General features: G+C 57.4%; 1 protein-coding gene across 1 annotated transcript in view; it reads left to right on the forward strand.

The window, feature by feature from the left end:
* Positions 1 to 10,189: 10,189 nt before the first annotated feature.
* The window catches only part of LOC144941617 (uncharacterized), a 41,847-nt gene continuing 28,851 nt past the window's right edge, over positions 10,190 to 23,185 (forward strand). The window contains exons 1-2 of the mRNA XM_078867938.1: positions 10,190 to 10,378; positions 16,084 to 16,773. Of these exons, the coding sequence (XP_078724064.1) occupies positions 10,324 to 10,378; positions 16,084 to 16,773 (745 nt within the window). The 5' untranslated portion in view covers positions 10,190 to 10,323. The remainder of the gene's footprint in view (positions 10,379 to 16,083; positions 16,774 to 23,185) is intronic.

Genomic DNA, 23,185 nt, shown 5'->3' on the forward strand with positions numbered 1-23,185 from the left:
TCACGATCCTGAGATGGAACGATCCACCCAGCACCTGGAACGCGAGCTGGTTGAAGCGCTCCATCTCGCCCGGCCGACGTTCTCTCGAGTGCGTTGCATTCCTCGGCTGCCGCTCCGCATGTGGCTCTCGACCACAGTCCCCTTGTGGTAGCGACGGGTCCCTTTCAAGCCCCACTTCACCTCTCCCAAGTGCGTTCCCTCATCCACGTGTTAACGTTTCCTTCTCTCGATGCACACGCAGCCGCTCCGCGCTTCAATGCGCGCTTTTCATCTCGGTTCCACGTTCTGCTGTTGTTGCTGCTGTTGTTGCTGTTGCTGCTGTTGCTGCTGCTGTTGTTGCTGCTGCTGCTAATGGGGCCTGCCGTGATTGACAATCGCCTAACGCCCATCCGTCCGGCCCTCTGCGGTGCTGCGTAGATCGGACGCGAGCCGAGAGCGCGCGCGTGGCCTTACGTTCCAGTTGCGCGAGGCGCGGTGTCAATCCCCTTCGTGTTCTAAAATTACCCCACCGTCGCTGTGGCTGGTGAGTGGGAGGGAGGGAGGGAGAGATGGGGAGAGATTGCCTCACTCCTGAAAGCCGACTGCAGCAAAACGCCGGGGGAAGTCCCACAACTGTGCTGTGCCCCGGCGGCATTTGTTGTTTGTTTTGAACGGCGCGAACCTGACGTCAACCATGTGTCCATCTCTAACCCCAACCAAGGCTCTATCTAGGCTAACCATAAACCGAAGATAGCCAGACCCCTAGCCATAACTATAGCAATAGCCTGAACCTTGAACCATAACCATATCAATAGCCAGACCCCGTGACATAACCTTAGTAATAGCCCGAACCTCTAACCATACCCCTAGCATCGCTCGAACCCCTAGCCATAACCATAATTATAACCATAGCCAAAACCTTAAACCTAGCCCTAACCATAAACCTAACGCGAAATCAAACATCTAACTCGAATCCTATCCCGAGCTCTAGTCCAAACCCTAACCCAAAAACACTGAACATAGCTGCTGCATGAGCCCTCACTTTGGACCCAATCTGAACTCTAGAACCCGAACTCTACTGACTCTACCCGAATCCTACCTCAGCTGGAGCCCGGCGCGTGCTTAGCTCAGCAAAGGTTTGTGCACAAAGACAAAGATCCCCCGTATAACATTTAACAGGCCGTTGGTGGAAGTGCTGTTAGCAAGCACCTATAAAGGCCGGCGCGGCAAATGATGAAGTTGGTGGCCAACACTGCGCCCGGCCGCCTTTGCCTCCCCGGTGCTGATGTTTGCACAGACGACATCCCTGTCGCACCTCAAGGTGAACAGCGAATGGCTCTGACTCCTGGTCACGCAACTTTGCCCGGGACTGTCCACCGTCATGAAGGTCATTCAAGATTGGAGATCAAAGGGTCAGGGACTCCGAAAGCACAACGAATAATAGTATTTGGTTCTTTCGGTAAAGTCACGTAGGTAGAACAATAAGAAATAACCTCTTGTTGTAACAGCTTTTTCGCTGGTTCAGCAGTTCCACTGCTGGATTATATTTTCCGCCTGAGGACGACCGCCTGTGTTGCGATCGAAACGTCGTGATATATTATTTTTTGTTTTATTTTATTTATCTACCTACGTGACTTTACCGAAAGAACTAAAGAGCATGACTTCCTGCAATCACTAAAGCTTCAAATCAAGATTCACAACGAATAACTTGGAGCCCTTGCGCGTTGATGGTATCATAGACCTTGACCAGGTCAATAAAGCAGACATGTAGGTCCTGGTGAAATTATCTATCCCTCTGCGTAGCAGACGGACAGAGAATATGGTGTCCGTGCAGTACTGAAATCACATTGGGGCTCAGCCAGCCTATCAGCGTGCTGCCTGGCAAGGGGGGCGATGTTGAATAATCCATGCCAAAACTTTTCCCTGCACACTGAAGAGGAAGATGTCCCAATATTTGTTACAATGAGTATACGGTGCCTCGTGTTACAGAGATGAACCACCGGGGCATCCTTCCAATCTTGCGGAACCCGTCCTGTAGTCATGTAGGGCAGCCTCTACAAAATCGCCAGCTTACCTCTGCAGTTCGCTTTGGAGATCGCCTCTACCCGGCACCTTTACCTGGTCTCAGGTTCCGGATTGCCCCTCGTACTTCAACAGATGGCACATCAGTAGGTCACTCACAGGGGGTGGCTACTTCCTTCACTATTTGAGGCACAAGAGCAGGGTCAACCCCACCTTGCCCATTGATCTTTTTTGGGCTGAGGGATTTCCCCACACCCCCAAGGCTTCACAAAAATGCTCAGCGGACCTGCAGGCCTTTTCTTAGGGGGTCGGAGATCGGGTCACCGCTCTTTCCCATTCGGTAATAGGCGCTGCAAGTTACGTTTTGATGGAATTAAGGAGTGATTTGTGATCGGGAGCTGCTGAGGCAATTCCTATTTCCTCAGCAGCGAGCGTTCGGACATTGCGCGTGGCCAACCTTCAGTGGTTTATTCTTCTGGCTCTGCCAAACGGGTGGAGGGGGGTGAACAGGGGACGTCATAGGCGCTTGCCACCCAAGGAGTGCCGAGTTTGATCTTCACATCGTTGGGAATTGAATTGAAGGTGGCGGGGGTCACCAGCCCCGCGCACCCGTCCACAGAACCTCGTTGGCCACTGTGGCAGCTGCGAGCGCCATGAGGGTAACAGCTGCCTGGCCTCGGCCTTCTACCCCCCCCCCGCTCTTCCCCGAGTGGCATTGTCTATAACCACCTCAGCGTTGTCACCGATTGGCAACCGCCGAGGAGGTGAGGGTTGTTTTGCCAGTCCCAACTTCCCACACGCCACTCGCAAAGACAAAGGTCCCCCATATAACCGTTAACAGACTGTCGGGGCAAGTGCTGTTAGCGAGTAGCACTTTTGAAGGTCGGCACGGCACACGATGGGGGTGGGTGGCCAGCACCACGCCCGGCTGCTTTTGTCTCCCTCGTGGTATGTAAATGTATACCTGGTGATGTTTACGCACAACACCAGGTATACATTTGAGGCCGAGTCGACATAGGGGAGGCCCAGAACCGGTTCAACATAATCGCCAATGGTTTTGTTGGCCGTGAAGCGACAATCGACCTCGAGACGCCGGGTTTGTTTGTGGCGCAGCGCGCTAAGCGCAGCACCACCGCTCCCCGCACGCGCGCTCACTCACGTATACCAGGTGACTCAGTATTCCGAGTACTCTATCAGCGCAGGTGTGCACAGACGCCGACACGGGGAGGGGGGGGGGGCTTCACCGCGCTTCGCACGAAAGAGAACAATGAGGGAGGGTGAATGATGCTCAGGTAGAAACACCTGGGGGCTGTCGGGGCTGCGCGCTATACCGAGAACCAACGCCAAGCCCTTCCCACCCCGCTCTTTCGGGGGATGCCCCGCATCGCTCCCCAGTGACCGCCCCAGTCCCACCCAACGCAGCCGCGCAGTCTGTGTTGGGGGGGACCTCAGTGGATCGGCCTGTCGGCCTGCCTGCCACGGCGCTATTACTACCCAGCAGAGGTGTTTGGCAAGGGCACGCGTTTAAGCGAGCAACACTCGGGGCGGGTTTCGATCTCTATCGGGTCTCATCGGCATGCGGAGGTCGGCATTGTCGAAAAACACGCGCCTGCTCATGGATTTACCGAGGCGTTGTGGGCGAGAGGGCTCCATACACATTCTGCCCCCCACTCCACGCTCAAAGGGCAATAACGCACAACGCGAACTCGTTATATGTTGCACTGGAGGGTTATGGGTAAAGTCTAGGATTGCCGTGGTGCATTATGGGGGGGAGCGGTGGCGCAGTGGTTAGCGCCCCGCGCTATCGAACCGAGTGACCCGTTTACTGACGAGGCTGATCATAAGACGCAGTTTTCCTCCCCGCCCCCCGTAATTTAGGGGCCGTCCATAAATGACGTCATGCGATTTTGGACGATTTTTGACCCCCCCCTTGTCACACGGCGTCACAAAAAGTCAGACCCCCCCTTAAATATGACGTCACAAAGCTCTGCCCCCCCCCCCCAAATAAAACATGCTTCAAATCGCTTTAAACTATTGTCATTGTAGTGCGTATTTAATGTGGCGCTGTACTCAGATGTTGTAGGAGAAAACATCTATTAAAAAGTCTATTTAATCAAGTAGAACGTGTTGTCTATATGTATTTAAAGTTGCGCATTTTGATGTGACGTCACATTTCTCAAACACCCCCCCCCCTCGTCACAAATGTCTGACCCCCCCCCCCTAGGTGTGTGACGTCATTTATGGACGGCCCCAAAGTTGTGGGTGCGTCTTTATAATCCGGTTGTTGTGGGTGCGTGCCTGTTGTCTGCGCGTGAGGCCAGAAATGTATAACTGTGTTAACGAAACGAGTTTCGAGCACACGCGTGCAAAGACAAAAGTCCCCCAGGTAGCCGTCGTGACTGTGGGGTGCAAGTGCTGTTAGCGAGCACCTATGAAGGGCGGCACGACACGTGACTGAGTTGGTGTGGCCGTTACCACGCCCCGTCGCCTTCATCTCCCCAGCGCTGATGTTGAGACACCGCGCCAGTGATTCATTTGTGGTTGAGTCGACCTAAGGGAGGCCCAGGACGGATCCAGATATAAATCGCCACCTATGTTGGCTGTGAGCTGGAATCGAAATCATGGGGTCAGCCGGTTCAGAGCGCAGTGCGTTAACCACAGCGCCACTGCTCCCCACAAAGACAGAGGTCCCCCGTATAACCTACACAGGCTGTTGGCGCAAGTGCTGTTAGCAAACACGAGGGGATGTGGCAAGAACCACGCACGACCGCCTTTGTTTCCCCAATTGTGATGTATACACACTTAGGAGGTGCTCGTTTGTGACTGAGTCGATCTAGGGGAGGCCCAAGGCCGGGTCAGGCATATGCCAACCGATGTTGGCTGTGATCAGGAATCAAACTCGGGTCGTCGTTGTCGTAGCGCAGTGCGCTTACCACTACACCACCACCGCTCCACACACACACAAACTGGTCACGTGTCCACACACACTGTGCACGTGTACACACAAACTGTGCACGTGTCCACACACTGTGCACGTGTCCACACACACTGTGCACGTGTCCACACAAACTGGTCACGTGTCCACACACAAACTGGTCACAAACCTGTCACGTGTCCACACACACTGGTCACGTGTCCACACACACTGTGCACGTGTACACACAAACTGGTCACGTGTCCACACAGGGACACGCGTGCGACGTTGACGACGTCACTGAGCAGTGCGGTCAGCAGGGGGCGACTGCGCTCCCTGTCCACACGTGACTCTGGGGGACCGGCCCCCACCTTCCCCCATTCACCCGCCCCCCTCCACAGCCCCATACCTCCCTAATCCTCCTCCCCTCGTTGCCCCCCCCACCATCTCCCTCCCTCTCCCTCCATCCTCTCCCCCTCCCCTCTCGCCCTTTCTCCCCCACGTCTCGCCTCTCCACCCACCTCGCTCGGCTCCCACCGCCGTCTCCCCTCTCGGCTCCCACAGCCCCGCCCCCCTCTCCCTTCCTCCCTCCCGTTACTGCGCAACGGGGATCTCGAGGTCCCCCGAGGCGCCCCTCCCCCTTCACCAGATGGGAAGGGGGGAGGGGGCGTGCAGGGTCAAGGTCAACCAGCCCCTCCCCTCTTCCACCACCACCACCCCTTGCCTCCCTCTCTCACCCTGCACCCTCCCCCTCCCCTCCCCCTCCTGTGTCTGACTTCCCCCCCCTCCCGCCCCTTGCCCGCGTCCTTGGTGATAGATGGATGACCGAATCGCATCACCGGCAATCGGATCGGATCGCGCCGCGGAGCGGAGGATGAGGCGTGGGGGGTGGGGGTCAAAGGGAGGGACGGAGGAGGGTGAGGGGTGGGGGTGGTGTCAGGCGGGGGAGGTGGTGGATGCAGGGAGATCGGAGCCACCTTTTTGCTTAGGGACGCGGTGAATGTTGGATGTTTATGCCTGTCAACATCACCGCCATCATCATCGGCCATGATCACTCCACTGCTTGGTGAAGGTCTTCTCCAAACCGATCCACCCAGCTCGTGTACTCGAGCTGATGATCTCATCGCTCCGTCTCCTTGGTGGGCGTCTCTCTCGGGCGCGTTCCATCCCTCGGCTGCCGCTCCGTTGCTAGTCTTGACCATCGGATGCATGCGTGTGTGCTTGCATGTATTCAATACGCACGTGTTCGTGGTGCCTGCATTTCTCTTCACCCAGTGTACAGATTGTGTACGTGTTTTACACACGCGTGAGCATTCAATATACGCAAAGCCATGATGTATGCGACGTGATAGCTTGGGGAAGACCTTCATCCAGCAGTGGATTGATCATGGCTGAGTGATTGCGTCATACGCTAGGCACTATATGTCATGTGTATGTGTGTTATTTATGTAAGCATGTATGCGTACAGTGTGTGGAGTACGTGTGTGTATATGCGCATGTGCATGTGTGCGCAATATGCACACGTGTGCATTGTCAATGCGTTCGTCAACATCATCATCACTATCACCATTACGGTCACCCCCCCCCCCCATCAATCCTCCTCCTCCTCTACATCACTTCTCTCCGAACCGTGTCCCATCACCTCCCGCTTCGTAATGGGTGATGTTGGTGATGGGATATGTTCGTGATGGGAGATGTTGGTGATGGTAGATGTTGGTGATGGGAGAAATTGGTGATGGGAGATGTTGGTGATGGGATATGTTGGTGATGGCGGATGTTGGTGATGGGAGATGTTGGTGATGGGAGATGTTCGTAATGGGAAATGTTGGTGATGGGAGATGTTGGTGATGGGAGATGTTGGTGATGGGGGGTGTCGATGGGAATGTTGCTGGTGGTGGCTGTAGGGAAGAGGGTGGAAGGTTGCACGTGGAGGGGGATGAGAGCGCTAGGTCCAGGGAGGGATGATGATGATGATGATGTCGGAGTGAGATGAGGGGAGTTTGAAAGGAGGGGGGTGGGGGAGAGAGAAGGGGCTCTCCAGGATCCGTCGCGCGCGGGCATGGGAGAGGTCACCAGGATTATGTCTCGAGACGAGAACACAGCGGTGCGCACACACACGTGTACACACACGTGTACACACAAAGATCTGTCAGTATAACCTCAACAAACTGTTGGGGCAAGTGCTGTTAGCGTGTGTGTACACACACGTGTACACACGTGCGCACGCTTACACGATGTCATTGTACGTGCAGAGAGTTGTATACGGTATTATCATCCAGAGAGCCTCACTGAGGCTTTTTTCTTTGCAACTTTTAGCGCACGTGTACATGGAACCCGGCGCCGACACACAGTGGCCCACTCTTGCGCATGGCGTCACTGCGTCTCAAGCGTCCACTGGTGAAGCGGGCGGCGCGCACGTTTAATTTGGTTGTGACGGTAATCGCCAGGGCGGCCGCTGAGTTCGAACCGTAAACCATCTGCAAGAAGCGGCGATATCCGCCGGGTCATATTCCGTCTCGACACGCGGGGGCGCTGCAAGAATAGCTTCCACACACACAGACAAAGACCCCCCACCCCCTGCTCATGTGGCCGTGAATAGACTGTTTCGGGGAAGTTTTTTAGCGAGCACCTATTAAGACCGGCACGGCACACGAGGATGTGGGTGGCCAGTACCATGCCCGGCCGCTTTTGTCTCCCCAGTGCCGATGTTTACACAGCGCACCAGGTACTCCTTTAAGTCTGAGGCAACCTAGGCGAGGTTATGGACCGGTTCAGATATTCGTCACTGATGTTGGGCGTGAACGGGAATTCGGGTCGTCGGATTCGTAAGCACTACACCACACACACTGACAAAGCCGAAGACCCCCGTATAGCCTTTAACAGACTCTTTGGGCAAGTGCTGTTAGCGAGCACATGTGAAGGCCGGCAACGACACACGATGTCTTTCTACACCCACTGACAGACACACGGGGCACACGTTCCGTCAGGTGTTTGTTGTACATCCAGGTGAGCGCCCAAGGAGAGTGAACGACATTGAACACCTCTCTTGCAATGGGGCAAAAACAAGTGGAGCGGAAACACAAGAGGAAGACCAATCATGCAGACGCATGGATTCCGGAACCCTTTCCTACGTGCGTGTGCCTGTTACTTTCACACATTATTATTGAATTTCGATTGAAAGCTTTCGTGACTGCAGGGATTCATATTATTGGTTCTTTCGGTAAAGTCACGTAGAAGCGAAATAATAAAATAATACAAATAAAACATAATAAAATAATTCTCACGACGTTTCGGCCACAACGCAAGCAGCCGTCCTCAGGTGAAGAACAGGTTTGTCGGAAAGAGTATTTTTATTATTGTATTATTTCCCTTCTACGTGACTTTACCGAAAAAAACCTAAGAATATGATTCCTTGCAGTCACGAAAGCTTCAAATCTAGAAATACATTATTATTGTTTTGTTTAAAGTTGACAACGAGAGAGAGAGAGAGAATCAGAGAGATGACAGTTGGAGCGAGACGACAGTGGGTCAGTCGGAGAGAGTGAGGAGGGTGTGTGAGAGAGAGAGAGCTAAGGAACCAGATTAGAGAGCGATAAGAGAGCGAGTCAGAAAGAGAAAATGAGAGAGGCGAGTCAGAGGGCGGCATTGAGCCGTGCGCCCGCGCCGTGAACCCCGTCTCCATACACGTCCTCCCCACCACCCACGGGACCCCTCCCCGTGCACCTGGTAACACGTCCCCCCCCACCACCACCCCCACCCGGGTTCACTTCTCCCCCGTGTACCAAGCCGCGTGTGCACGATGATTCACGCACATTCGCGTGACCGCCACGCACGTGGCGACGCGCACGCAGTCACATGCAAGGATACACACAAACGCACAACGACTGTAGGGGCAAGTGGTGTTAGCGAGCACCTATTAAAGGCCGGAAGGGCGCACGATGGGGTCTTGTGGCCAGCCCCCACGTCTGTCCGCCTTTATCTCCCCGCCGCGTTGATCTTTACACACCGCGCCAGGCAACCCATTAAGAGCTGGGTCGACCTCGGGGAGGCTCGGGACTGGATCGTCTCTGGTGTTGACACGTGAGCGGCAATCGAACCAGGCTCGCCGGGTTCGTACAGCAGCGCGCTAACCACTGCCCATACACCTCCAGAGGTCGCAATCGGGTACCCGATACCCGGCCGGGTACGGGTACCCGTTTGCAACCCTGGTGCGGCCGGGTACGGGTAAGGAATCAAAACCCGTTTGCGACCTCTGCTACCCTCCCCACTCTCTGGCGCATCCACACAAACGCACCCCCACCAACACACACGTGCACCACCGGCACGCACGCACACGCAGGCAGCCGTAGTCTCGCTGTGTGCAGCGCGCCCTCTCGGCTCGCGGGAGCCTAGACGGTTTACAGCCGACGGCTCTCCACTGCTGCGCGCTCTCCCGTCCCCACCACCATCAACCACCTGCCCTCTCCCCCCGCTCTCCCCCTTCTCCCTCTCCCCTCTCTCCTCTCTCTCCCCTCTCTCTCTCTGCCCGTGCGGCAGCCGGCAGTCACCTCCTCCCACAACCCCGCCGCCCACACCCCACGCCCCGCCACCCCCTGCCCTCTCGCCCATCGCCCCCTCTCCCTTGTTCCCTCTCCACCCTCCCCTCTCTCTCTCCATCAGTGCAGCATCTGGCTCGCACAGCGACCGCGCAGCCCCCTCTCTGCCACCTCTCGCTCCCTCCCCACTGCCCCCCCCCCATTCTCCACTCTCTCCTCGCCGCCGCCGCCGCCTCGCCCTCTCTCCCTGTCCGTGCACCACATAGCGAGGCGGTCACCTACCCCCAACCCTCCCTCACCGGCCCAGCCAGCACACGACTGTGGCTCGCTGGCGATTCCACGAGAGGGCGAAGTGGAGGGAGGGGGGGGGAGGTCGTCATCCCCCCCCCAACCCAGCCCCGCCCCTCCACCACCGACCCCCCCCACCCCGTCCTCCTCCCCCTGTCCGCACGGCCCCCACTCTCCAGTGACGTCCCAAGTTCGCGGGGCTCCGCACGTCACGTCCGCACTTGAACTTGGGGGTCATAAGCGGCGGCTGCTGCGCTCCGCATCGCACAATCCCTCCTCCGCGCGCGCTCGCCGCCATCTTCCTATTCTCTCTCTCTGTGTGTGTGTGCAGCCGGCGGGGCAAGGGGAGAGAGAGAGAGGGGAGGGGGGAGACGCAGACGGAGAGACGCGGAGGGGGAGGCAACGGGGGGGGGGGGGAGGAGGAGAGGACAGAGACGCGGGGAGATCATCGGAGGGAGCGGGCAGAGGAGGAGTAGGAGGGGGGGTGGGTGGGAAGCAAGGAAGAGCGCGAGAGACGCGCGCAACGCAGTCGGCTCCCCGCGCGCGCCGCGCCCACGAGGAGCCGAGGGGGAGCGCCTCGCCGCGATGTCCCGGCGCAAGCAGGTGAAGCCGCTTCACCTGAGCAAGCGCGACTTCCCCCGTGAGTAGCCGCACGGTCGGCGGTGCGTCGTCCTCGGATCTCTTGACACGCGCGTCAAGCTCGTCAGCTCGTCTCTGGCTCTGTCTCGCTCTCTTCTCTGCGCTCGCATCCGTTTGCTTTGCCTCTCTCCTCATCCTCCTCTCACTCCTTTCTCTCTCTCACTCTCTCTCTCGCTTCCTCGCCTCTCACCATATCTGCTCCCCCCCCCCTCTCTCTCTCGCTGTGCTCTCCGTTGCTCTCCCCTCCCCGCGCAAGGCGCGCGCTTTACGCACGGAAACTCCGCGCGCGTCGCCACTCTGTCTCGGCGGGTAAACACCGCAGCTGCTGCTGTTTGTGCTGTCAGCGTCTGTGTTGTTGTTGTTGTGTCTGCTGTTGTGTCTGTGTTGCGTCGCTGTCTGTGTTGTTGTTGTTGTGTGTGCTATGTCTGTGAATTGCGTCTGTGCCTGTGTGCTCCCAGACTTAATGCTATTCCGCGTCTCCCTCACCCCCCCCCACCAACACCGCCATCCCCACCCCGCCGCTCACGTCTCTCTCTCTGTGGCTGCCCACGGGGGGGGCTGCCCCCCACCGGGCCGCCCGCCTCACCGCGCACCCGGCCACGGCTCCCGTCGGTGCCGCGGCTCTCGAGAGAGAGAGACGCGGAGTTTCGTTTTCGCCGCGTTACACCCCCACCCACGTCCCATCGCTCCACGATATGTCCTCGACTCTCTCCCTGAGCGCCTCTCTCCTCCTCGTCTCTCTCCCTGAGCGCCTCTCTCCTCCTCCTCGACTCTCTCCTTCTTGCCTCCCCCTCCACGCGTCCATTCGTCTCCCCTGGCCGCCGTCTCCTCTTTCCTTCGCCAGTTCGTCTCCCCTCGCGTCTCCCCTCCTCCTCCTCGCGTCTCCCCTCCTCCTCGTCTCCCCCCACATGTCCCTTCCACTCTCGTGATCTCCCAGCGTCTCGCCGCCTTTCTCCACTTCTCTCCGTGCGGCATCGCCTGTCGCCCGTCTCCTCCCCTCTCGACCACTCGAATCTCCCACCGCCCGCCCTCATCCTCGTCTCACACCGCCTCCTCTCGTCTGTGTCCTCGTGTTTCTCGCCGTCTGCCTTCCCCCCTCTCCTCGCTCCCTCCGTTTGCGTGAACCCAGGGAGGCGAGGGAAATGCATCTCGAGTCGCATCCCAATCACAGAGTGAGAGTTATCCCTGCGTGTGTGTAGTGGTCCGTGAGTGTGTGGGTGTGTATGTATTGGTGTGTGTGGGTGTGTATGGGTGTGTATGTATTGGTGTGGGTGTGTGTGTGTATTGGTGTGTGTGTGTGGGTATGTATTGTTGTGTGTATTGGTGTGTGTATGTGTGGGTGTGTATGTGTGTGTATGTATTGGTGTGTGTATTGGTGTGTGTATGTGGCTAGTGTGCTGCGCTACGAAACCAGCGACCCGGGTTCGATTCCCGCTCACAGTCGATAGCAGAGACAATCATCTGAACCGGTCTTGCGCCTCCCCGAAGTCGATTCAGCCTTAAATGGTACGGTGTGTAAACATCAGAACTGACCGGGCGTGGTGCTGGCCACCCACCCCCTCGTGTGCCGCCGTGCCGGTCTTAGTAAGTGCTCAATAACAGCAATTGCCCCACCAGCCTGCGTAGACTACACGGTCGATATTTGTCTTCGTGCGAAGGAATGAGCCAGTTGGTTGTATGAGTGAATAGGTAGATGGGTGAATATGTAGGTGGGTGACCAGGTGGATGGGTTCATGAGTAAATGGGCAGCTGGATATGTAGCAGAGTGTGTGAATAGGCAGACCCAGTGGTGGAGACGGGTCGGTCTACGCCAGAGCGGTTCCTACTCCTTTGGTGCGATGATGTTTCCGCAGACGGGAAACGGTAGAGATTGCGAGAAAGGGTGTGTGTGAGAGTGTGTGTGAGAGTGTGTGAGAGAGTGTGTGAGAGTGTGTGAGAGAGTGTGTGAGTGAGTGTGTGAGAGTGTGTGAGTGTGTGTGTGAGTGTGTGTGAGAGTGTGTGTGAGAGTGTGTGAGAGAGTGTGTGAGTGTGTGTGTGAGAGTGTGTGAGTGTGTGTGTGAGTGTGTGTGAGAGTATGTATGTGTGAGTGTGTGAGTGAGTGTGTGAGAGAGTGTGTGAGAGAGTGTGTGAGAGTATGGATCATGGGTGGGTGAGTGTGTGAATGAGTGTGTGTGAGTGTGTGAGTGTGAGAGTGTGTGAGAGTATGGATCACGGCGTGGGTGAGTGTGTGAATGAGGGTGTGATGGTGTGTGGTCTCCTACCGGCACTTTTACGTGCAGATTACCACCACTGGGTCGATTGATGAATTGTTGATCGATGGAGGGACAGATCGGTGTGTGGATGGAGGAAGGGATAGATAGGTGTGTGGTTTGATGGGTAAACGCACGTCACGTGTGTGAGTAGGTTGATAGGCGCTCGCTAACAGCAGAAGTATGTTGAAGGCTATACGTAGATGGATGTATGATTAGGTATGTGAATAGGAATGTAGATGAATAGATGCATGGTTATGTGAATAGGTTGATTTTTAAATTGACGTGCAGGTGTGCGAGTCGGTGTGTGGATGGATGGGTAGATAGTTGGATCGGTAGATGGATTGGAAGGTGTGCCAGTAGGTAGGTGGATGGAGAGCTATAGAAGGTTGGATAGGTATATGGATGGGGAGGTGTGTGAGTACGTGGATGGATGGTTGGGTAGGTGGATGGATGGGTAACTAGATGGATGGAAAGGGGTGTGAGTAGGTGGATGGATGGCTGGGTAGGTGGATGTATGGGAAGGTGTGTGAGTCGGTGGATGAATGGGTAGGTTAGTGGGTGGATGGATGGGTAGGTTAGTGGGTGGATTGATGGGTAGGTTAGTGGGTGGATGGATGGGTAGGTGAGTGGGTGGATGGATGTGTAGGTTAGTGGGTGGATGGATGTGTAGGTTAGTGGGTGGATGGATGGGTAGGTTAGTGGGTGGATGGGAAGGTGTGTGAGTAGGTGGATGGATGTGTAGGTTAGTGGGTGGATGGGAAGGTGTGTGAGTAGGTGGATGGATGGGTAGGTTAGTGGGTGGATGGATGTGTAGGTTAGTGGGTGGATGGATGTGTAGGTTAGTGGGTGGATGGATGAATCGTTTTGCCGCCATGCGTCACTCGCTCAGTGTCTCGGCGACCGTGTTAGTAGGCCACGTGGTGAACGGCGCGTGCGCATGGGTGAGCAGTGAGTGGGCCGTGTGCCGGGCGACGAGTGATTGGTGAGTGTGGTCTGTGTGAATGAGGAGCGGTGGCGCAGTGGTGAGCGCACTGCGCTACGAAACCCGCTGGCCCAAATTCGATTACTTGAACCGGGGTGACAAAGGCGGCCGGGCGTGGCGTTGGTCATCCACCTTTCGTCGTGTGTCGCGTCGGCCTCAATAGGTACTCGCTAACAGCATTGGAGTAATGCGTGCGTGCGAGTGAGCATTGCATGCTGGCGAGCGGTGGGTGGGTGGTGAGTGCTGGTGAGTAGCGGTGAGGGAACCCGTGGATGAACACGTGGTGCAGTAGCCCCGGAGGCACGGGGAGACGCGCATGAAAACACAGACGCCAAGAGTGGGGGCGACGGGGGCACGGCGCCCCTCCCCCTCCCTGCCCCCTCCCCCCCTCCCCCCTTCCCCCCTCCTAAGTCTCCCCGACCTCCCCTCGCCTGATCCCCCTCGCCCCGTCTCCCCCCCTCCCCTCGCCCTCGCACCGCTGTCATCCCTCGCCGCCGGGGCATGGGGGCTCGGGGGAGGTGTGGGGGGCTGTCGAGGACGCGGGGAGGGGGGGGTCAGGGGTAGGGGGGGAGGGGTGGTGGGGGCAGGAAAGGGGGAGGGAGGGAATGCGAGGAGTCAGGTTCATGTGGAGTCGCTTCCAGGCGCTGCCACACGATGGCGACACTTTGAAAGCTGTCGGCGGTGATGCCATCAGTAGCGGCTGATCAGCCCCCCTACTGGCTGACGTGGTGAAGTATGGTCAAGCAACTCCCCAAACGACAGCGCCGTCACGTACTCGGGGACGCGATGTAACATTGCCAGTTGAGGTGTAAAATGTAACGCTCCTAAACACGCTTACACCAGCACCACGCCCGGCCGCCTTTGTCTCCCCAGTGCTGATGTTTACACACCGCCCCAGGCATTCAATTGAGTCTGAGTCGACCTAGTGGAGACCCAGAACCGGTTCAGATAATCGTCACCGGTGTTGAGAACCGTGAGCGGGAATCATACTCAGATCGTAGCGCATTGCACGAATCACTGCAATACCGCTCCAGATACGTACACACAGAAAGACAAAGACCCCCCGTATAGCCTTAACAGACTGTAGGGGCAAGTGCTGTTAACGAGCACCTATGAAGGCCGGCACGGCACACGATGGGGTGGGTGACCAGCACCACGCCCGGCCGCCTTTGTCTCCCCCGTGGCAATATTTACACATCGCACCAGGTACTCGTTTTAGGCTGAGTAGACCTAGGGGAGGCCCAGGGCCGAATTAGACAATCGTCTCTGGTTTTGTCCGTGAGCGGGATTCGAACGTGTAAACACACCCACACACGCATAGATACACACTCAGCCCAGCTTGTTGGTATCTTGGGTATATGTGGGTGGGGGGGGAGACTGATCGTGTTAAACCTGACACCTGCGCCCCCCCCCCGTCCATAACCCCCTACCCCCCACGGTGCCCCAGGTGCCACTGCAGGTGTTGATGCTCTGTGTAGCGCGTAGGCGCAGTGCTCGTCATTATTAGAGACCCACCACTTGGGGGACTGCATTGGCGGGGAGGTTTTATCGGCACGGATATGAGCGCACTGTACACATCAACACTCCATCATCATCACAATCGTCACCATCATCACAATCGTCACCATCATCACAATCACCAACATCATCGTCACAATCAAATACTGCCGCGATTATCATCATCATGAACAATACACATTTCATCAACGTCGTCGTCAACTTCACCATCAAACACTTCCCAAATCATCACAATCATTATGGACAACGACCAATGAGAACAATACTACTACTTAATCGTCATCATAATTATCATCATTATTTCATAAATTATATTAATCCACCGAATGCTCACGGAGTTAAATGTGTTTGGCGATACGGAGGCCGGCCCCGCGTGTCTCTTCCAAGTGTCGTTTGTTTGCGAGTGCGCGTTGCGAATTAACTCGCTGGTGTCTCCCCTCTCCCTCCCCTCGCTGCCCCCCGCCCCCCGCCCCCACACGTTCCCACGCTCATCGCACGCGCGCCCGTGGCGGAAACGTGAACGCACGGACCAACATCCTACACGCACCAACATCCCACACACACCAACATCCCACACACACCAACATCCCACGTGCACACCAACATCCCACGCGCACCAACATCTCACGCACACCAACATCCCACGCGCACCAACATCCCACGCACACCAACATCCCACGCACACCAACATCCCACGCGCACCAACATCCCACGCGCACCAACATCCCACGCACACCAACATCCCACACGCACCAACATACCACGCACACCAACAACCGACGCATACCAACATCCACGCACCAACATGCACACCCCCACACACACGCACACCTACACACCCCCTTCACACTGACCTCTGCATTCACACACACACTTTCCTCTACACTCACACACACACACCTCCACACACACGCACACACACGCCTCTACACACACCCTGCACACACACCCAAGTCCACTCGTCTCAAGCGGGAGCGGCGCTTTTAGGGGAGGAGGAGGCGGAGGAGGAGGAAGAGGCCGAGGAGGAGGAGGAGGATGAAGGCGATGGTGGTGGAGGCGGGGAGGAGCAGGAGGAGGGAGTCGATGATGCGAACGGCGCCTCGACCCGAGCCGTCACCTCCACGGCCGGGGACGAAGCCGCGGGGGGCACAGCGGCGGCGGCGGCGAGGGGGGCTCGGGGCTCGGCAGGGGTCGGATTGGGGGGACCTCCGTCTGAGGGGGCAGGCGACCTGTTGACGTGTGGCCGGTGCCGCGTGGCGTTCCCGCTCGCCCACATCGTCCTCTTCATCGAACACAAGGTCCGGCGGTGCCAACCCGCGGGGCCCTCCCCGTGCCGACCCCCCAAGGGGACGCCCCCCCGGGCTGGACCCCGCTCGTCCCCCGTCCGAGGGGGTTCGGCGGGAGCCGCGTCAGCGCACCCCGGGCCTCCGCCTCCTCCCGCACCGTCTTCGGTGTCGCTCCGAGCGAAGCGCAAACAGCATCATCAGCAGCAGCAGCGGCGACAGCAGCAGCAGCATCATCATCAGCTGGAGACCCAAGTGGACGGACGGGACAACGAGGACGATGGGTACGGAGATGATGACGAGGACGATGCAGACGAGCGGAAGGAGCGACTGAAGAGGAGCAATGACGGCGTCACTGCGGGTGAGTGTGGGGATGGTGGGTGGGTGAGTGTGGGGATGGTGGGTGGGTGAGTGTGGGGATGGTGGGTGGGTGAGTGTGGGTGAGTGTGGGGATGGTGGGTGGGTGAGTGTGGGGATGGTGGGTGGGTGAGTGTGGGGATGGTGGGTGGGTGAGTGTGGGGATGGTGGGTGGGTGAGTGTGGGGATGGTGGGTGGGTGAGTGTGGGGATGGTGGGTGGGTGAGTGTGGGGATGGTGGGTGGGTGAGTGTGGGGATGGTGGGTGGGTGAGTGTGGGTGAGTGTGGGGATGGTGGGTGGGTGAGTGTGGGTGAGTGTGGGGATGGTGGGTGGGTGAGTGTGGGGATGGTGGGTGGGTGAGTGTGGGGATGGTGGGTGGGTGAGTGTGGGGATGGTGGGTGGGTGAGTGTGGGTGAGTGTGGGGATGGTGGGTGGGTGAGTGTGGGTGAGTGTGGGGATGGTGGGTGGGTGAGTGTGGGTGAGTGTGGGGATGGTGGGTGGGTGAGTGTGGGGATGGTGGGTGGGTGAGTGTGGGGATGCTGGGTGGGTGAGTGTGGGGATGGTGGGTGGGTGAGTGTGGGTGAGTGTGGGGATGGTGGGTGTGTGAGTGTGGGTGAGTGTGGGGATGGTGGGTGGGTGAGTGTGGGGATGGTGGGTGGGTGAGTGTGGGTGAGTGTGGGGATGGTGGGTGGGTGAGTGTGGGGATGGTGGGTGGGTGAGTGTGGGGATGGTGGGTGGGTGAGTGTGGGGATGGTGGGTGGGTGAGTGTGGGGATGGTGGGTGGGTGAGTGTGGGGATGGTGGGTGGGTGAGTGTGGGTGAGTGTGGGGATGGTGGGTGGGTGAGTGTGGGTGAGTGTGGGGATGGTGGGTGGGTGAGTGTGGGGATGGTGGGTGGGTGAGTGTGGGGATGGTGGGTGGGTGAGTGTGGGGATGGTGGGTGGGTGAGTGTGGGTGAGTGTGGGGATGGTGGGTGGGTGAGTGTGGGTGAGTGTGGGGATGGTGGGTGGGTGAGTGTGGGGATGGTGGGTGGGTGAGTGTGGGGATGGTGGGTGGGTGAGTGTGGGGATGGTGGGTGGGTGAGTGTGGGGATGGTGGGTGGGTGAGTGTGGGGATGGTGGGTGGGTGAGTGTGGGTGAGTGTGGGGATGGTGGGTGGGTGAGTGTGGGTGAGTGTGGGGATGGTGGGTGGGTGAGTGTGGGGATGGTGGGTGGGTGAGTGTGGGGATGGTGGGTGGGTGAGTGTGGGGATGGTGGGGTGGGTGAGTGTGGGTGAGTGTGGGGATGGTGGGTGTGTGAGTGTGGGTGAGTGTGGGGATGGTGGGTGGGTGAGTGTGGGGATGGTGGGTGGGTGAGTGTGGGTGAGTGTGGGGATGGTGGGTGGGTGAGTGTGGGGATGGTGGGTGGGTGAGTGTGGGTGAGTGTGGGGATGGTGGGTGGGTGAGTGTGGGGATGGTGGGTGGGTGAGTGTGGGGATGGTGGGTGGGTGAGTGTGGGGATGGTGGGTGGGTGAGTGTGGGTGAGTGTGGGGATGGTGGGTGGGTGAGTGTGGGGATGGTGGGTGGGTGAGTGTGGGTGAGTGGGGATGGTGGGTGGGTGAGTGTGGGTGAGTGTGGGGATGGTGGGTGGGTGAGTGTGGGTGAGTGTGGGAGCGGTAGTGGTAGCGGTTAGCGCTACGCTGCACTGCGAACCTGGCGACTCGGGTTCGATTCCCACTCACGGCCAACACCGGTGACGATTATCTGAACCGGTACCTGGGCCTCCCCTAGGTCGAATCAGCCTCAAATGAGTATCCGGTGCGGTGTGTTAACATCGCCACTGGGGGAAAAAAAGGCGGCCAGGCGTGGTGCCGGCCTTCATAGGTGCTCGCTAACAGCACTTGCCCCAACAGTCTGTCCAGGTTATATGGGGGATCTTTGTCTTTGTGTGGGTATGATGGGTGGGTGAGTGTGTGGATGGTGGGTGGGTGTGTAGGTGGGTGAATGTGGAGATGGTGTGTGAGTGGGTGGGTGAGTGTGGTACGGGTCAAATATGAGTCGCGTGACGGTGAAACGGCACCCTTCAACTTTTTTCACGCGTTGCGGTGATGGGGACGTTGGCTGTCACGGTGCTGGTGCCAGGAGAGGTGCCCTTCGATGGCACGAGCAGTAGCGGCGGCGGTGTGCGTCCGCGCGGGTTTCACAGGGGGTGGCTGTGGTGGTGGGGAGCCGAAGGGTCACGGGGGCGTTCGCACGAATGTGAGTGGCCACTGACGTCAGATATCCAAGTCGCTTCTTCGAGAAAACTTCCGGCACGGTGGAAAGGTGTCGAGTCCAGGTGGACACGTTCACCCGCCTGACATTTGACACCACGCTACGATTCATGAAGAAGATTTGAGAGACCCTTGCCTCTGTGAATGCGGTATTGCTTGGTGGTGCCAGTACGGGCGGTCATTGGCACTGGGGACGTCGATGATTTTTTGGGGAAATGTTCGCTCGGGTGTTTGACCCGACGCTTAAAGATGATGATGATGATGGGTCAGCCACTCTCTCTGACCCTCTATGGTGAGGTCAGGTGGGCTTGCGGTAGAGTCGGGTCCAGAAACACGACCCAGCTCTCCCTCACCAGGAGGAAGCTGACTTCGCTTCTCCATTTTCACCACCCACGTGCGCGCGCTTGTGTGTACACGTGTGTGTGTACACGTGTGTGTGTGGAGGGAGCGGTAGTGTAGTGGTTAGTGCGCTGCGCTACGAACCTGGCGACCCGGGTGCGATTCCCGCTCATGGCCAACACCGGTGACGATTATCTGAACTGGTCCTGGGCCTCCCCTAGGTCGACTCAGCCTCAAATGAGTACCTGGTGTGGTGTGTAAACATCGCCACTGGGGAGACAAAGGCGGTCGGGCGTGGTGTTGGCCACTCACCCCATCGTGTGCCGTGCCGGCCTTCATAGGTGCTCGCTAACAGCACTTGCACCTACAGTCTGTTAAGGCTATACGGGGGATCTTTGTCTTTGTGTGTGTGGAGAGCGGTGGCGCAGTGGTTAGCGCACTCCGCTATGAACCCGGCGACTCGTGTTCGATTCCCGCTCAGGGTCAGCACCTGTGACGATTGTCTGATGCCGTCCTGGGCCTCCCCCTAGGTCGACTCAGCCTCAAATGAGTGCCTCGTGAGATGTATAAGCAACAGCACTGGGGAGGCAAAGGCGGCCGGTTGTAGTTCTGGTCGCACGGCCAATCCCTCGTGCGCCGTGCCGGCCTTCATAGGTGCTCGCTAACAGCACTTGCCCCAACAGTCTGTAAAAGGGGTGCGTTGTTTTTGTATGGATGAGCATCCACGTGTGTACTTATGGATATGGGCAAATGGGTGTGTGGGTACACGCGTGTGTGTGTGGGTACACGCGTGTGTGTGTGTACACGTGTGTACACACGTGTGTGTGTGTACGTGTGGGTACACGTGTGTGTGTGTGTACACGTGTGTGGGTTGCACGTGTGTGTGTACACGTGTGTGGGTGCACGTGTGTGTGTGTACACGTGTGTGTGTACACGTGTGTGTGTGGGTGTACGTGTGTGTGTGGGTGCACGTGTGTGTACACGTGTGTATGTGTACGCGTGTGTGTGTACACGTTTGTGTGTACACGTGTGTGTGTACACGTGTGTGTGTGTACACATGCGTGAATGAACCGAGTAATTAACAAAGCTCCTCTACACACGCTAATTGTGTGAATGAACTCGGTCTTTCGGCCGGGGTGGGGGGGGGGTATCAGTTGGCCTCCTGCCCCGGGTCTCTGGCGACGCAACAGCTCAGAGCGATCCCGCGCGAGAGGCAATAACCCAGGCAGCTGGCAAGCAGCAATTCCAGCCAAAGCTTAGGGCCCCCAAGGAACTCAAGGGGCGTCCGAATTCACAAGTAAATAATACCATCTATGGGTGCGTTGCGTAATCAGCTCAATGAAATGTTAATACGAGTAACAATTTGATGAGTACTTTAAGTAAAGTGTGTCGTACACCCTCCTCCACCGGACACAGCCGACGTATTTTTTTATTTATTATTACTGCTTCAGCAGCGCTGGCGGCGACACGTGTCCCGCCTCCTGTGAATGAATCAGTGAATGAATTCACGAATGAAAGAATCAGTGCTTAAATGCACACGTGGATGAATGCACCAACACACACGAGTGGATTAAGGAATCAGTGCGAAACTGAATATGTGATTTAGCGAATGAGTGAAGCAATTAATGGATACGCAGCAATGCAATAATACGCGCATGAATGAGTACATCTGTGAATGAACGCTTGAAATACATGCAAGAATGAATATACGCTTGAATGAATCACACGAATGAAAACGAATCATTAGCATATGCACGAATGAAAGCATGAATACGAGGCGAGACACCAGACCCCCCCCCCCCCTACCACGCGTTCTCTCTCCCACGTGTACACGCGTGTGTTCACACTCTCCCACGTGTACACGCGTGTGTTCACTCACTCACACGTGTAAACGTGTGTGTTCACTCACCCACGTGTGCACGCGTGTGTTCACCCTCCCACGTGACCACGTGTGTGTTCACACTCCACGTGTACACGCGTGTGTTTACTCTCTCCCACGTGTACACGCGTGTGTTCACTCTCTCCCACGTGTACACGCGTGTGCGTTCACTCACCCACGTGTGCACGCGTGTGTTCACCCTCCCACGTGTACACGCGTGTGTTCACTCACTCACACGTGTAAACGTGTGTGTTCACTCACCCACGTGTGCACGCGTGTGTTCACCCTCCCACGTGTACACGCGTGTGTTCACCCTCCCACGTGACCACGTGTGTGTTCACACTCCCACGTGTACACGCGTGTGGTCACTCTCTCCCACCTGTACACGCGTGTGTTCACTCTCTCCCACCTGTACACGCGTGTGTTCACTCTCTCCCACCTGTACACGCGTGTGTTCACTCTCTCCCACCTGTACACGCGTGTGTTCACTCTCTCCCACGTGTACACGCGTGTGCGTTCACTCACCCACGTGTGCACGCGTGTGTTCACCCTCCCACGTGTACACGCGTGTGTTCACCCTCCCACGTGTACACGCGTGTGTTCACTCACCCACGTGTGCACGTGTGTGTTCACTCACCCACGTGTGCACGCGTGTGTTCACCCTCCCACGTGTACACGCGTGTGTTCACCCTCCCACGTGACCACGTGTGTGTTCACTCACCCACGTGTACACGCGTGTGTTCACTCTCTCCCACGTGTGCACGCGTGTGTTCACTCACCCACGTGTACACGCGTGTGTTCACTCTCACCCACGTGTACACGCGTGTGTTCATTCTCTCCCACGTGTACACGCGTGTGTTCACTCACTCACGTGTACACGCGTGTGGTTCACCCTCCCACGTGACCACGTGTGTGTTCACTCACCCACGTGTACACGCGTGTGTTCACTCTCTCCCACGTGTGCACGCGTGTGTTCACTCACCCACGTGTACACGCGTGTGTTCACTCTCACCCACGTGTACACGCGTGTGTTCATTCTCTCCCACGTGTACACGCGTGTGTTCACTCACTCACGTGTACATGCGTGTGTTCACCCTCCCACGTGACCACGTGTGTGTTCACTCACCCACGTGTACACGCGTGTGTTCACTCTCTCCCACGTGTGCACGCGTGTGTTCACTCACCCACGTGTACACGCGTGTGTTCACTCTCACCCACGTGTACACGCGTGTGTTCATTCTCTCCCACGTGTACACGCGTGTGTTCACCTCACTCACGTGTACACGCGTGTGTTCACTCTCTCCCACGTGTGCACGCGTGTGTTCACTCACCCACGTGTACACGCGTGTGTTCACTCTCTCCCACGTGTACACGCGTGTGTTCACTCACCCACGTGTACACGCGTGTGTTCACTCTCACCCACGTGTACACGCGTGTGTTCACTCACCCACGTGTACACGCATGTGTTCACTCTCTCCCACGTGTACACGCGTGTGTTCACTCTCTCCCACGTGTACACGCGTGTGTTCACTCACCCACGTGTACACGCGTGTGTTCACTCTCACCCACGTGTACACGCATGTGTTCATTCTCTCCCACGTGTACACGCGTGTGTTCACTCACCCACGTGTACACGCGTGTGTTCACTTTCTCCCACGTGTGCACGCGTGTGTTCACTCACGCCACGTGTACACGCGTGTGTTCACTCTCTCCCCACGTGTACACGCGTGTGTTCACTCACCCACGTGTACACGCGTGCGTTCACTCTCACCCACGTGTACACGCGTGTGTTCACTCACCCACGTGTACACGCGTGTGTTCACTCTCTCCCACGTGTACACGCGTGTGTTCACTCACCCACGTGTACACGCGTGCGTTCACTCTCACCCACGTGTACACGCGTGTGTTCACTCACCCACGTGTACACGCGTGTGTTCACTCTCTCCCACG

Source organism: Lampetra fluviatilis, chromosome 25 (assembly GCF_964198595.1).
Source record: "Lampetra fluviatilis chromosome 25, kcLamFluv1.1, whole genome shotgun sequence".
Classification (NCBI taxonomy): domain Eukaryota; kingdom Metazoa; phylum Chordata; class Hyperoartia; order Petromyzontiformes; family Petromyzontidae; genus Lampetra; species Lampetra fluviatilis.